The sequence below is a fragment of the Nematolebias whitei genome, chromosome 13 (genome assembly GCF_014905685.2).
Source record: "Nematolebias whitei isolate Nwh7 chromosome 13, NemWhi1, whole genome shotgun sequence".
Taxonomy (NCBI): Eukaryota; Metazoa; Chordata; class Actinopteri; order Cyprinodontiformes; family Rivulidae; genus Nematolebias; species Nematolebias whitei.
In genome coordinates this window covers 35676489-35692333 of record NC_056510.1, presented here as the reverse complement: position 1 = coordinate 35692333, position 15845 = coordinate 35676489, and the positions used below count along the sequence as shown (strand labels likewise).

Below are 15845 nucleotides of genomic sequence, written 5' to 3'. Positions count from 1 at the left end.
ACATATGCTGTATATATTCATAAATTAAACGGATTCTTTCATTTTTCTGGACTGTATAATGTCGTGCATTGAATTTAATAAAATGTATCGTGAGACGTTAATTTTCTTTGACCCATCAAATGAATGCGTCATTTATTTACAGAATCAAAGTTTAACATCACACATTTACATTAATTTGGCAAAATGATTTCAACAACAACATGGCTAATTTTGCAAGCTGTACAATTTGATTAACCATACGGCGATGGTTGAAAACCTCAAGCTTCACCACAGACATTTCTGGAAATATCTGGAATGATTTCTACCAGGATAGAAGAATTTTAAAGATGGAAAGATGAAGTTTAGAGGGAGGGAGATGGTGTGTGTGAAAGAAAAGTGTTGAACAGAACGGCACCCTCCATTCGAACCCAGCTTTCCTCAGTACGCTCGGTAGTAAACTCGACTCTCTGACGATGAATCAGTGGAAACGGAGCTCCAGTTAAGCTACCGGTCCAGCGTCTCCGTAGGATGGCAGAGAACCGTCCGGAGTGGTGGCGGGACTTCATCAACAACAGTTCACCTCACGAGTGGACTTCACATGAGTGGAGTCTGTCAGAAGTTCCACTCAGATGTGGAAGATTGCATAATTCCCACAAGACTCGAAGAGCTGCGGATCGTGGTTGGACTTCTGTTCTCCCAAACGACTGGAGCTGCAAACTCTCCACCCGACTCGTTTGAACTAGGAAGTACCGACATTTAAAGAGCTCTATTTCCGGTTCATTTGGGAGTTTCCTGATTGGTCGTTTCGACCAGACAGGGGTGTGTTTTTGTGACGTAAGAGGTCACTAGGAGTCAGAAAAACAGCAAGAATGTTATGGAACAGATTGAAAATGTTTTTCAGACAGACGAGAGGAATATTTAGACGAGTTGGGGGAAAACAGGTGCCAGCCTCTATATTTACGTCTGAGAGGATTTTAAAAACATGACAGTTCGTTCCAACAACTTGTTTTGCGTTTGACTCCAACCTTGGACCAACTTACACTTGCTCATTCAAAGACAGAAAATCAGAAAATGCATAATTACTCTGTAACAGACCTTAACATGATTTCTACTTGGCATGAGGATTAAAATCATTATTACTGTTTCACAGTTGAATTAAAAATGATTAGTTCACTGCAACATCTAAAAATGGTTTGAACTAAACACACTTTGATTATCAAACACTTGTAAAATAGTAATGATAATAGAAAATAGTGTTCTTTCACTTGATTAATTCAAGAAAGAAAGTCTCAGGATGGGTCAACCTGTATTTCTGGATTCAAATCAATGAAATGACAGTTTCTGTCCCATAAGGTCCTTAAGGTCAGGATTTGACCTCAGGCCTAGTTCACTACAATATATATATATATATATATAAATGTTTAACAGTCAAAAAGTCATCAATCCCTAAGGCAAATCATCTAGATAAATTAAAGGCTTAGAACTATTTTAAGTAATGCATATACCGTAGTTACTGTTGTGGAAAAAAGTGATTCCAAAAACAACCAGGTGTGGGCTTCATCAATTTATTTACAAAGCTTTGGAATCAAAAAAGATCAATACATTTGCAAGTTCATAAAACGTATCAACCTGTCTGAGGCTCTGACCCGTTCTGACTTCCTAAACTGAAAAATCTGTTTAACAGAAAGCCTCCAGCTTGTCCCCCGCTGTTGAGCCGTTATCAGAAAACACAGCTGCAGACAGCTCTGACGGCTCCCAAGACATCTCTGAACTGCAGTCAGGCCTACAAAAATCTGTCGTGACCTGGCCACAGCTGTAGCCATTTTTTCCGACCCGACCCAGTAATTTAACTGTAATTACAGGCACGAACATGAAAAAAAATATATATATATATATATATATATTTTTTATTAAGCTTTTACTGCTTTTGTAAGCAAATCAGTTTGACATATTTTAAAAACATATTTCAAAGAAAGGAAGATATCAGATTTGTTTCACCAAATGAATATTAACATACAAAACGAATAGCCTAAAAAAATAATCTCTAAAGACAGGCTATTATACAGATGAACAATAATATTTTTAGAGCAAAATTGTTTGGAAAAATATAAAACAAGGCTTTTTTAATTGAACGTGCTGCTTGCTTCGGCTTTTGTAAATGCTGCTACTTCCTTCACTGCAGATGACAGCAGCTGCGAAGATGTGCGCCGGTGATCAGCTGATCCACCTGAGCTTAACTGGACTTTTTTTTTTTTTTACCTCTTTCAACTGGACGATCAGCGGACGCGCACGGCCGGTGATCCCGTTGTCCATCTGAGCTTAACAGGACATTTTTGTACCTCTTTCAAGCAGCCGGTCGGACAAGCCTCCTCCTCAAGTAGATTAACACAATTTTATATTGTGCATTCTTATTTAGTTTTCTTTTTGCTGTATGATTCATAAAACCGTATCAAAAACCCAAGACCAACCCGGCCCGCCCATCAAGCACATTATTTTTGGCCCAACCCAGCCCAAATTTTGGGTCGGACCGAGCCCGGATTAGAAATTGTAGCTCTACCGGTCATATCAACACTGATTATTACATAGAGTAAGGATAATGGAAAATTGTAATATCACTCACAACAGTAAAAGAGCAGTGAAAATTATGGAGCATGGTAAGTGCAAATAATACACATTGCCTTGAAATCTGCTGCCTTCAATGCCAGAGTTTTGAACCAAATTTGTCCTACATTGAGAAGCAGTATAGTTATAGCAGTAGTCAATACTATCATGCTCAGACGTGTTGAGCATGACATGTTGTGAATGACTCCCAGCTATACTACCCTATCAAATTTGATCTGAAGAAAGGTTCAACTTTCAAAGTGTAAAACTGGCTGAACTATACCAACTTTTTCTTTTCTTTTTTAAGTCAGTCAGCTCCACTGTCCATCTTGAAAGAGGTTGTTTCCAAATATTAATCAGTTATAGAGGTACATAAAAGTATTACTATCTCAAAATTATATGAATCTTCTTGTGATTCTTGACATATTTTGGTGGCAGAGAGACGCAGGCAAAAACATAATCTTTGATGATCTTTTCAAGCTTTGTTTGGTCTTCTCCTCTTTAACCGTGTTAAGTTCAGCATCTGCAAGGCTACATTATATGAAGAATGTGACTGTCATACATGTGGGCGCCTCCACAACACTGCCTCAGTGTGAAAGGTCTTATAACCTATAGCATCACTGCAACAATGCCAATTTGTTCCTTCTCACCCACTATGGGTACAGCTGCCAGGTCAAAAACCTTTTGACCAGAACATTCAGCTCCTCATAAATAATTCTGAAAAACTAGAAAGTTTAAGCTGTCTGCACTGCAGTCAGTTTTAATGTAACACTGCCCCTCAGTGGTGTTAAGACAAACTGCAGGCTGCCGGCATTTTTTTCGATGTCATCTTACCTGTATGGGTCTGCCATCCTCTGCTCCAATCATGTTCCTCCACTCCATCAGTGACCGCTGCAGGGTGTCCAGACCAGTCTCCCACAGCCGGATGTAGCCACCCATATCAACTGTGACCACACTACCAGAACCAAAAGCAGCTACCAGCACGTCACACTCTGACACCTTGGACAACCAGTTGGTGTAGGGCGACACAGTCTTTGACCTGCCAGTCACAAATATGAAGGACAATTAAAACATGGCTACTCAGAAAAGTAGACATATGAAAAAAACAACACATTTACACAGAATTTTTTTAACAGTCCTCCAAATTAGGTTCAATACCTCAGATTAACACAAAATATATTATAATATTTCCTGATGCATGCTCAATGTAGTATTTTTAGATACTACATTATTATTTCTATGACAAAAACTAATATACAATGCTGTATGATGTGTGAAAATGTAAATTCACTCCATGACTAAAGAACATGTAGAAACAACTCATAGCTCGGTTTACCTTGGGACTGGAATGTATTTGAGCTTTTTGGATGTGAGGTCGGTCACTTCCAGGTATGCTGATGTAATAGGAGGAGTGACATCTGAGAGACAAAGAGAGAATTAAAAAGTTACAACAATTCCAGTTTGAGCTCATTCAATTACTCCAAAGTGATTTGAACTCTGACCTTTGGGGTATATGTCATTCAGAGGCACCTTTGTAGAGGGAATAGCTCGGACTACCTGATTGGCGGAGAGCAGAGAGACACAGTTCTTCCTTTTGACGGCTCCGCTCTGAGACCCACTTCTAAAGAATGACTGAGACCCACCCTGGCTGCTCTTCATGGATGACAGCTCAACAGGCCTCCTGAAGCTGTACACCTCGTTAGGTGACTGCCCAGGAAAAAACACAACGAAGAAAATGTCTTTTATTTAATATGAGTCACAAAGCTGTGTTGTTAAGCTGTAAGGACATTATTCAATAAATGCTAAATCAACGTTCTCACCATTGCTTTCTTTTTTATTTTATTCTGTACAATTTTTGCAGTCACACTACTTCTGTATATTTTGTGCTGTCTTGACCACTCAGACATTAAAATGTTTGGCTTGAACAGGAATAGTATGCTGTGCAAGAATATGGGTTCACCAAAGTCCATGCTCAATAATCCAGGTAAAAAAATCCAACAATGTTAATAAGGTCATCTGGTCTGTCATCTTGTCTGGTGTTTCCTCAAACTGATGAAGCCTCCGAAAGGAGGGCGAAACGTCTCAGCACAAAAAAGAAACCGTTAAGATGATCTGACTGAACATTGTCGGATTTTATACCTGGATTATTGAGCATGGACTTTGGTGTTTTGAACCAGTTTGACAGGACTGTTGATGAGAGAGAGGGCGGGCACCAAAGGAGAGGGCGAGCCCCAGAGACCATCTTAGCACCAACATAACTAGATTTTTCCACTTTGGAGTAAGCTGCTGGGGGAGAATAAGTTTTGTTTGGTGTTTCCTCAAACTGATGAAGCTTTGTGGATGGAGGGCGAAACGTCTCAGAAAAAAAGAAACCGTTCAGATGACCTGACTGAAATTGTAGGAAGAGTATGGCTTTTATAAGTGGTTTACATTTCAAATAATTTGCTTTATTTGAAATAAAATTCCCCTTAGAAATATACAATGGGATTTCTTCAGTCCCTTCAACAACATTGCTCTCTTGATAACTGCTACAGCATATGTGCTTTATTCTTATGCTAATTTGAACTTTTACCTGCCACTTTTAGATATTTTGTAAATTTAAATTTTTAGCTACCGTTCAGCTTCTTTCACTTCTTTGTTTGTGTTTGTGGCAGCACAACGTCTCAGTGGTTAGCACTGTTGCCTCACAGCACGAAGGTCCTGGGCTCAATCCCCTGTTGGACCTGGGGTCTTTCTGTGTGGCGTTTGCATGTTCTTCTTGTGCATGTGTGGGTTTTCTCCGGGTACTCAAGTTTCTTTCCACAGAACAAAAACATGCATGTTAGTCTGCCTTCAGGCCCAGGCCTCCCTTGCAAAAACGTTCAGTGATCTCAATGGGATTTGCCTGGTTAAATAAAGGTTAAAAATTTAATTATTCCCTCCTTTTCCTTATATTTATCCTTTTTTTGTGTGAATTATACCACTGTGTAAATTTTTTATCACACTTTGAATATGCACAATTTGTACAATAACAATATTCAAAATTCACAGTCTATTTTATTCATCTTTTAGCTAGCATTCACATTTTTTTTTTTTTTTTTTCTGATGGCCTCCCTTCTCCCCTTACAGCCATCCTCTCCACACCATTATTATTAAATATTTATTATAGTGACATTCTAGTGTAGGTTTTTTTTTTTTTTTTTTTTTTTTTTTTTTTTTTTTTTTTTTTTTTTTAATAGGATAGAAAAAAAGAAAAGACAAAGTAAGACTCCAAAATATAAGAAATATATACAAATAGAGCACACTTCAAAACACCCGGCCACTGTCTGTTCACCTGCAAAGAACATGACAAAACACAGCAACAAAATACATATGTATAAAGAACTTAAAATATTCATGGCTTTGCAGTAAGTTTCAATAAATATATATACCCATACCTACGCCTATATACATACATACATACATACATACACATGAATATACACTCACATACATATCTATATATCTACATATAAAGCCTACATAAACATCCCTGCTTCTATTTGTGTGTGGTTGTGAGCATGCATAAGTGTATAAGGCTTCTCTAATAGAACATTTATTAGTAATTGTGAAGCAGCAGAGACCCGACCCCCAAGACCAGAGGCAGACGAAAAAGTGGGGACCAGAGCCCAAGACCCCAGGAGGGACCCCGACCGCGGAGCCCCCAGAGCCACCCACACAGGGCGAACCACCCACCCACCCCCCAGAAGGGACCACAGGGGAGAACCGGAAGATCCCCACCAGCAACCACATACAGTGACCCCCCGGGGCCAACAGCGACAAACTCATAGGCCTCCGTCGGCACCCGCCACACCGATGTAGGTCCAGGTCCAGGCACCGAGGCCCGGGCACCGAGGACTCACACCACCCAGGCCAAGGCCTGACAGGGCCAGAGGACCCGAGCCCCACCAGGCAGACACCAGGCCGAGCCGACACACGCCCAAGCGCCCAGCCCCCGATACCAAGGGCCCTATCTCAATGGGATTTGCCTGGTTAAATAAAGGTTAAAAATTTAATTATTCCCTCCTTTTCCTTATATTTATCCTTTTTTTGTGTGAATTATACCACTGTGTAAATTTTTTATCACACTTTGAATATGCACAATTTGTACAATAACAATATTCAAAATTCACAGTCTATTTTATTCATCTTTTAGCTAGCATTCACATTTTTTAGCTTTTAATTACAGTTGAGCAAATTTTCACTAATGTTTTGCTGATTTTAGTGACTGTTTTCCCAATGTTAGCGCCTGTTTTGTTTATTTTAACTACTGTTGTGCCATTTTAAGCTTTGCCGACTGTTTTACTACTTTGAGTTATTGTTTGCTAATTTAACCATCAAATTGTAATTTTAAGACAATAAGGGGAAGTCTGAGATGGTCATCATTGTATGTTCCCATACAATAGTGAAATTAGTTCTCTGCATTTAACCCATCACACATGAGATACACCCAGGTAGAGCAGTGGGCAGCTATAACATGTGGGAATGGCTGGGAGTCGAACCACGACTTTCTGGTCCCAAGTCGGCTGCCCTACCGCTACACCATCTCGGTTCCAATAAGTTTTCCAGTGGTAGAAAATTGATCACCTTACATAAATGCTGAAAAAAATTAACAAATATAAAAGGTGCAACAGTTTAAAGCGATTCAGAAAATATATTCTATAAACATGTTCCAATATCCTTATCCACTGTTACCAATATTTCAAGTTTCACACCCACCACAAAGCCAGCCCTCCTCATCAATCTGTGGCTGTCCTGCTTCCTGGTGCTGCTCCCCCACCAGCACGTCACAAAATAGGAGAGGACACTGACACCACAGATTGACAGAACCTCTGCAGGGGTTAAATTATGCCAGACTCCTTAGGAATAACAGCCTGTTTTGGACCTTCCCATAGTCAGTGTTCAGTGTTCTGTTTTGTCCAGTTTTTCATCCAGCTGCAGACCAAGATACTTGTAAGACCAGACCATCTCCACCTCCACTTCATCCACCTAAAGAGGCCATGTTGGAGGTTTCAGCTTTCAACAGTCCATCTATTTGGTCTTATTGGTACTGAATTGTAGCTGGTTCTACTGGCACCATCCCGTAGTCACTCTCTGGTTTCCTGTACTTGGTCTCCTGTCCCCATCAAATGCACCCCACAAATGAGTTCACAATCTTAATGACTAAGCCTTGGATGTTTGCCTGTATGTGGGGAGGTTTCTTATGGAAATCAACTACAAGTTCCTTGGTTTGAGATGCCAAAGTTCATGATGACCCTCCCGCAGTAATCCTCTTCATTCTCTTATAATACACAACCCACAATGGCAGTCAAAGGAGAAATGCTGCAGGTGGGAGAGGGTGGAGTTGTAGGTGAAGTCTGAGGTGTAGACAGCAAAAAGGAACAGTGAGAGCACTGTCCCCTGGGGAGCCCCCACGTTGCAGACCACTATATCTGACATACAGTCCTGCAGTCTCATGTACAACTGTCAGTAAGGTAGTCGTAGGTCCACACAGCTCATGGTCTTCAATAGGTCAGAGGTCAGGGAAACATCCCCACGTTTGCCATGGCTGGTGATGACTTTCAGTCCTTTCCACACATCTGAAATATTGTTTTTTTTCCCAGATGTGTGTGTATTGCACACGATCTGTTTTCTACAGTGTGATCTGCCTCCGATGTGTGTCCCATCGGTGTATGAATGTGATCTAAAGCACTGATTATTCTTTGTATAGATCTAGTAGAGTGCTGTATGAATGGGTACATGAGAAAGATTGTAGTGTAAAGCACTTTGAGTATCTTGATAAGATAGGAAGGTGCTATACAAGTACAGTTCATTTACCATTCCATTTACTAATCAAACACTAAAGTATTGCCCAGATGACTGAGTCCAACTCAGCAATTTCCAGAAATGTGTATCTCAACTTCATTTTCTTTCTTTGTTTAATGTAAATGAAATTTTAAATTAATGTTATTTAATGTAATTTAAGGCCTTAAATTGAGCAAAAAAACACTTCAATGATTTTCAATGTTTCTTAATGTCCTACAAAAACCCTCCATGAAAACTTTTTTATTATTACACATTATTTGTTTTAATTAAACTAGAAATTTAAAAAAAGATGTATTTTAGAACATTTTAATTATAATTCCTAAATAGAAGTCCATATCATTTGTAATTGGAATTGGCAGATTCAGCCTTAAAAGAAATAAACAATTAAATAAAACAAAAACAATCAGAATCAGCCAACAAGTGTGATTTATGCACTTCATTATAATCTCACCATAAGGTCTGGGAAACCCACGATGACTTGTGCCAAAGAGCTGTTGTCAGCAAGCACACGATTTGGGGAAACAATCTTCTGGTCCAGAGCAACACTGAGGTTTTCATTGGGTAGCTGCTCACTTGACACCATATGAGGTATAGAAATCTCAGCTGAGATGATGAGAGAGACAGTGTGAGAATTTTGAGTGAAAACAAGTAGAGGGAAAACTTGTATTAATTTATCAAGCTTATTTTGATGTCTGTGATTAAACCGGACTGCCACATCAGTACTTATGAACCTATATCAGAAGTTCATATCTTTTTCTATTACATCCTGATGCATGCTCAATAATCCAGGTAGAAAAATCCAAAAAAGTTCAATCTGGTCCTCTGGACATTCAAAAAAAACAAACAAACAACAAAACAAAGCAAAAAAATATAGCAACGTTTCCTCTCTCATCCGAGAGACTAATTCAGTCTGAGGTGCTGTATTCAGCTCAGTCTCTTAAATATCACCTTCTCAGAGTGGATCAACCAGTTTGCTGCTGACAACCAAAACCAGCTGCTCACATGCTCAAGAAGGACCACCAGCCTAACAATGGATCATTAGCACACTGATGGCTGTTTACTATTCACAGAGGGCTGAGTGATACTAGCAATAACAGCAGTGTAAGAGGGGGGACAGTTGAACACGGAGGCCTCCACCCCTGCTTAATGATGTATGATTTCTTTTCACAAAGATGGCCTCCTTTACTCCTCTCTCAAACCATCGTTCCTCTCTGTCCAGGATGTGAACATCTTCATCCCTGAAAGAGTGACCGCTGGCCTGGAGATGAGTGTAGACTGCAGAGTCCTGGCCTGATGATGCTGATCTTCTGTGCTGGGCCATCCTTTTGGCCAGTGGCTGTTTAGTTTCCCTGATGTAAGACTGATCACAGCCCTCCTGACACTGAACAGCATACACAACATTACTCTTTTTGTGCCGGGGGACTGGATCTTTGGGAAAAACCAGTCTTTGCCGTAATGTATTGTGGGGTTTAAAAGCCACTGGGACGTTATGTTTAGAAAATAAACGTCTCAGTTTCTCTGATACTCCCTCAACATACGGAATGACCACTGGTCTGGGTTTCTCCTTTTTACCTGATGGCTGACTGGAGTCCTGTTTGGGTTTCTTCTCTGCTTTCAGGAAGGCCCAGTTAGAATATCCACATTTAAAAAAGTTAAATCTGGTCCTCTGGACATTCAAAAAAAAACAAAACAAAGCAAATCAACAAAAAAATGTAGAAACGTTTCGTCTCTCATCCGAGAGACTTCCTCAGTCTGAGGTGCTGTATTCAGCTCAGTCTCTTAAATAGCACCGTCTCAGAGTGGATCAACCAGTTTTGCTGCTGACAACCAAAACCAGCTGATCACATGCTCAAGAAGGACCATCAGCCTAACAATGGATCATTAGCACACTGATGGCTGTTTACTGTTCACAGAGGGCTGAGTGATACTAGCAATCACAGCATTGTAAGAGGGGGACAGTTGAACACGGAGGCCTCCACCCCTGTTTAATGATGGACGGTTTCTTTTCACAAAGATGGCCTCCTTTACTCCTCTCTCAAACCATCGTTCCTCTCTATCCAGGATGTGCACATCTTCATCCCTGAAAGAGTGACCGCTGGCCTGGAGATGAGTGTAGACCGCAGAGTCCTGGCCTGATGATGTTGATCTTCTGTGCTGGGCCATCCTTTTGGCCAGTGGCTGTTTTGTTTCCCCAATGTAAGACTGATCACAGCCCTCCTGACACTGAACAGCATACACAACATTACTCTGTTTGTGCCGGGGGACTGGATCTTTGGGATGAACCAGTCTTTGCTGTAATGTATTTTGGAGTTTAAAAGCCACTGGGACGTTATGTTTAGAAAATAAACGTCTCAGTTTCTCTGATACGCCCTCAACATATGGAATGACCACTGGTCTGGGTCTGGGTTCCTCCTTTTCACCTGTTGGCTGACTGGAGTCCTGTTTGGGTTTCTTCTCTGCTTTCAGGAAGGCCCAGTTAGGATATCCACATTGCTCTAGAGCCTGTCTTGTGTGGGATTTCTCCTTCTGCCTGGCTCCTGAGCTAGTGGGGACGCTGTCTGCTCTGTGATACAGAGTCCTGATGACTCCTAACTTGTGCTCTAAAGGGTGATGGGAGTCAAACTGCAAATACTTGTCTGTGTGTGTGGGTTTGCGGTACACCTCAGTTTGCAAATGTCCTTTATCAGAGACTGAGACCTCAGAGTCCAAGAAAAAAGGATGGCCCAGCACAGAAGATCAACATCATCAGGCCAGGACTCTGCGGTCTACACTCATCTCCAGGCCAGCGGTCACTCTTTCAAGGAGGAAGATGTTCACATCCTGGACAGAGAGGAACAATGGTTTGAGAGAGGAGTAAAGGAGGCCATCTTTGTGAAAAGAAATCGTCCATCATTAAACAGGGGTGGAGGCCTCCGGGTTCAACTGTCCCCCTCTTACAATGCTGTGATTGCTAGTATCACTCAGCCCTCTGTGAACAGTAAACAGCCATCAGTGTGCTAATGACCCATTGTTATGCTGATGGTCCTTCTTTAGCATGTGATCAGCTGGTTTTGGTTGTCAGCAGCAAAACTGGTTGATCCACCCTGAGACGGTGCTATTTAAGAGACTGAGCTGAATACAGCTCCTCAGACTGAGGAAGTCTCTCGGATGAGAGACGAAACTTTTCTACATTTTTTTGTTGATTTGCTTTGTTTTGGTTTTTTTTGAATGTCCAGAGGACCAGATTTAACTTTTTAGATTTTTCTACCTGGATTATTGAGCATGCATCAGAATATCCACATTGCTCTAGAGCCTGTCTTGTGTAGGATTTCTCCTTCTGCCTGGCTCCTGAGTTAGTGTGGATGCTGTCTGCTCTGTGATACAGAGTCCTGATGACTCCTAACTTGTGCTCCAAAGGGTGATGGGAGTCAAACTGCAAATACTGGTCTGTGTGGGTGGGTTTATGGTACACCTCGGTTTGCAAATGGCCTCTATCAGAGACTGAGACCTCACAGTCCAAGAAAGCCAACCTGCCATTTTTTACATCTTCTCGTGTGAACTTGATGTATTTATCCACAGAGTTGAACTGTGTCAAACTGGTTGCTTACTCAACCAGTTTGACATGACTGTCGACAAGGAAGAGGGCCGGCTTCAGAGGAGGGGGTGTGCCAAAGACACCATCTTAGCACCAACATAACTGGTTTGTTCCACTTTGGAGTAAGCTGTTTGGGGGAAGAATCTGTTTTGTGTTGTGTGTTTCCTTGACTGATGAAGCCTTCCAGATGGAAGGTGAAACATTTCAGAAAAAAAAAAGAAACTGTCCAGATGACCTGACTGAAAATCGTTGGATTGTATACCTGGATTATTGAGCATGGACTTCTTTGATATACTAATAACTGTTGAAAATATAGATAAACAAGGTTAGAGTTTTGTTCTGATACAGGAGCATTTTACTCTGTTGACTGTTCAGATAATTTGCGTTGAAAAACAAAAATACTTTGCTCTGGGAAACAGTGCCCCCCCCCCCCCCCCCCACACACTTTAGCCTTATAGGGAGAACAACTGAAAAAGAACAATGGAAATGGCTCTGTAAATTACGAAGCAAAGGTTTTGTGACTTGCAGTTTGGTGTTAGTGCTTCAAGCTGCTGCAGTTTTTCTTGATCTACTGTTGTTTGATAGTTATACTGTATGTAACTTTAGCATTTTTCCTATATTGAGCTAAACTATGGTGTGGTAGTAGCTGAGCATATTCACCAACTTTGTGTGCCACACACTGTACAATCGTTTTACTTAACAGTAACAGTTAAATCGTTTAACTTAATCTGTTTGCTAGCAAAATTTCTTACAAACAAAATAGACAGGTCTTTATGAAACTAACAGAAATTAACAAGGTGATGGAAATGTACAACCTATTAATTTTTGTGTCACCCTAATTTGAGAGGGCCATCCCAGTCAATCAACAAATGTGTAAACAAAAGATGGTTACAACTTACTGGTAATTAATTTCACAGATGTGCAAAAATTTGGTGTGACAGTAGCTGAAAGGGATTTACAAGATGTAACTGAAACACTACATATTGCACAACATTTCTGTTTAAACTTTGGCATTATCCTCTTGAGCCAGCACAGTTATTTGTTAGCAAAATATCTCTTGAACTACTGTACAAATTTAACTGGAACTCATTCATTCAACCTTTATTTATACAGGTTAGTCTCACTGAGTCAAAGGGACTCATTTTCAAGAGACCTGTTTTAGACAAACAACAGAAACTCTTGGAAAGTTATCATTGCCTGTACATCCACAACTCATTAGCATTTGGGGTCAAACCAATTCAAGATCGCAACCAGAGCTAACTGATATCAGGCAACTCCAAAACGTCCCTAACTCAGTCAATTTTACAAATACTGAGGTAAAATTTGAAGCTGTGGTAAGATATCACAACCACTAGTAGCTGATAGTCATTCCAATGATATACTCTTAAGAGTACATTTTACAAGATCTTCCAATATCACATGAGATTGCACCTAAAGTCATTCATGAGGTTTGTTTAAAGCTGCGGTAACTCTGTCATTCCTCAGCATAAGATGATCCCAGTCTAAAACTCTGGCTTGAAAAGCATCCTGTTTCTTAAGTATACCTGAGCTTGATCCATGACCTGAGCTTACTGTGTCCTCACTGATACTGTGAAGTTGACACACTCCAGTATCTTCAGCAGCCATGTGCATGGGCTTGGTCAAAAGAAACTTCCTATAATGTAAGATATACATTATTTTAATCTGTAAATCAATGTATTGACCATGAAGGAGCAATTTGAACTCAATCTCTTACTTGTTAGTGGTGGCCTCTACCAATAGCCAGCGGTCCTCTGCCACCAGGAATACAGATTTCAAGTTGATTGGAAGGAAAATGGAATGAACCCGTCCCTCTAACACATCCAGCACCTCCAGCTGGTTGCTGTGCATACAAAGACAAATCAGAAGCTGATACAACAGTATTGTGTTTTTTAGTGGTGTCAATTATAATTTGGTGTAGAGTATTTTTACCCATTCTCCTTATAGAAGAGAAGCCAGTTTTTATGGGCAAATTCCCGACACATCCTATGGCCTACCTGCAAACAAGCAGCATACATAACACAATAAACAGTAAGCTAATATTTTATGCCTTAAAATTGAATGGAAAAACTTTTAGTAATGCAGTAAAGTTCATTAGCAAAGACAAACATAAAGAATAAAACAGATTACAAAAATAAATAAACAACAGTCAAGTTTTGAATGTTTTGAAATAATACAGAAGATATTTCTTGTGATTTTTAGAAGCCACAAGTCAATTGGTATTTGTAGCTGAAGAGCGTGGAACCTCTGACCTGTTGTTCATTATTGGACCACCAGTTTGAGGCTCTGGCAGGAGCTTGATCACAGTCTGGAGATAACATAAGCCTCCGCACGGCACCTGTTGCCAAGTCCAAATGGAGCACTGTGTTACTCTGGCATGGAGACAAAAAGACCAGGCAGACAAAAAGAATGAAAACAGCAAAAAATTTACTGAACTCAAACAAGATTTTTGTCGTTGTCTTTGACAATACATTACATCATACCCAAACAAACAAATAAAGAGCTGCGGGTGAATTACAGGAACAAGATCACCCCCCCCATCAACATCAAGTGTACTAGGGTGGACATTGTGGACTACTACAAGTACCTGGGGGTCCACTTAGACAATAAACTGGACTGGACGGCTAGCACCAACACCCTCTACAAGAAAGGGCAGAGTTGCCTTTTTCTTCTGAGGAGACTCAGGTCCTTTAACATCTGCAGGACCATGCTGCAGATGTTTTACCACTTGGTGGTCTCCAGTGTCTTCTTCAACGTTCTAGTGTGCTGGGGCAGCAGGGTGAAGAAAGCTGATGCCAACAGACTCAATAAACTCATCAAGAGATAGCTAGCTCAGTTCTGGGAGTGGACCTGCAGTCTCTGACAGAGGTGTGTGAGCAGAGGATGGTGAGGAAACTGCTCCAGATCCTGAACAACACGTCACACCCCCTGCATGACACCCTGGACCCTTACCGCAGCACCTTCAGTCGTAGACTCGTAGACTGAGCCACTGAGGTGCTCCACAGAACAACACAGGAAGTCCTTCCTCTCTGTGGCTATCAAACTTTTCAACTCCTCCCCTTTCTACACATAGGACGATAAAATTAATCCTGTATTACAATAAACTCTTTAATGTTTCTGTCTGCACCTGACCTGTATTAGAACTTAATTGTGGGTATTTTTATAGTTTCTGTTATTTTTATATTCTGTTAATTGTTATACTCTGTTATTTTTAAATCTTGTGTGATTCCTTGTGTATGTTCCTTTGTATTGAAACTCTGGCACAACAATTTCCTGCGGGATCAATAAAGTTCTATCTTATCTCAAACAGAGTTTTACAGACTTGGAATAGTTAGACTTGTGTATTGTAAAAATAGTTTATGATTGTCTAATAGTATCACTGAAGATTTATTAAAAGGACAGAGATGCCCTTTGAGCTTTTCCACAATTCATTATGGCCACCATGTTCAAAATATTTTACGGGGATTTTATGACCAACACAAAGTATCACAAAGTTATGAAGTGGAAGGAAAATGAAACTTGTGTATAATGTATATTTTACGATTAAAATTTGGAAAATTATAGTGTGAATTTGTTCTGTAAAACCCAAATTATGTTCGTAAGCCAAGGTAATAAATTTAAAAATAAGATTATGGTCTGCAGAAGTTTCCAGACTTTAGCCATTTTTGACCTTAAAAAAAAACTACAATTAACATTTGTACAGTAGGGTCACTTTATTATCCATACACCTGCATAAAAGTATTCAATGTGAGAAAAGTTTTTACTTCAAAGTAAAATAAATTTTCTTTATCATCTTGTACGATAAACATTGTTCCCATTACTGCAAGTTTTTTTATATATGCAAAAATCA

At 40.2% G+C, this 15845-nt stretch overlaps 1 protein-coding gene across 1 annotated transcript in view; it reads right to left on the bottom strand.

The window, feature by feature from the left end:
- The window catches only part of vwa8 (von Willebrand factor A domain containing 8), a 152043-nt gene that overhangs the window by 53995 nt on the left and 82203 nt on the right, over positions 1–15845 (bottom strand). The window contains exons 31-38 of the mRNA XM_037686695.1: positions 14248–14367; positions 13928–13992; positions 13713–13838; positions 13522–13631; positions 8855–9006; positions 4083–4287; positions 3917–3998; positions 3415–3619 (exon numbers count right to left, since the gene is read on the bottom strand). Of these exons, the coding sequence (XP_037542623.1) occupies positions 3415–3619; positions 3917–3998; positions 4083–4287; positions 8855–9006; positions 13522–13631; positions 13713–13838; positions 13928–13992; positions 14248–14367 (1065 nt within the window). The remainder of the gene's footprint in view (positions 1–3414; positions 3620–3916; positions 3999–4082; positions 4288–8854; positions 9007–13521; positions 13632–13712; positions 13839–13927; positions 13993–14247; positions 14368–15845) is intronic.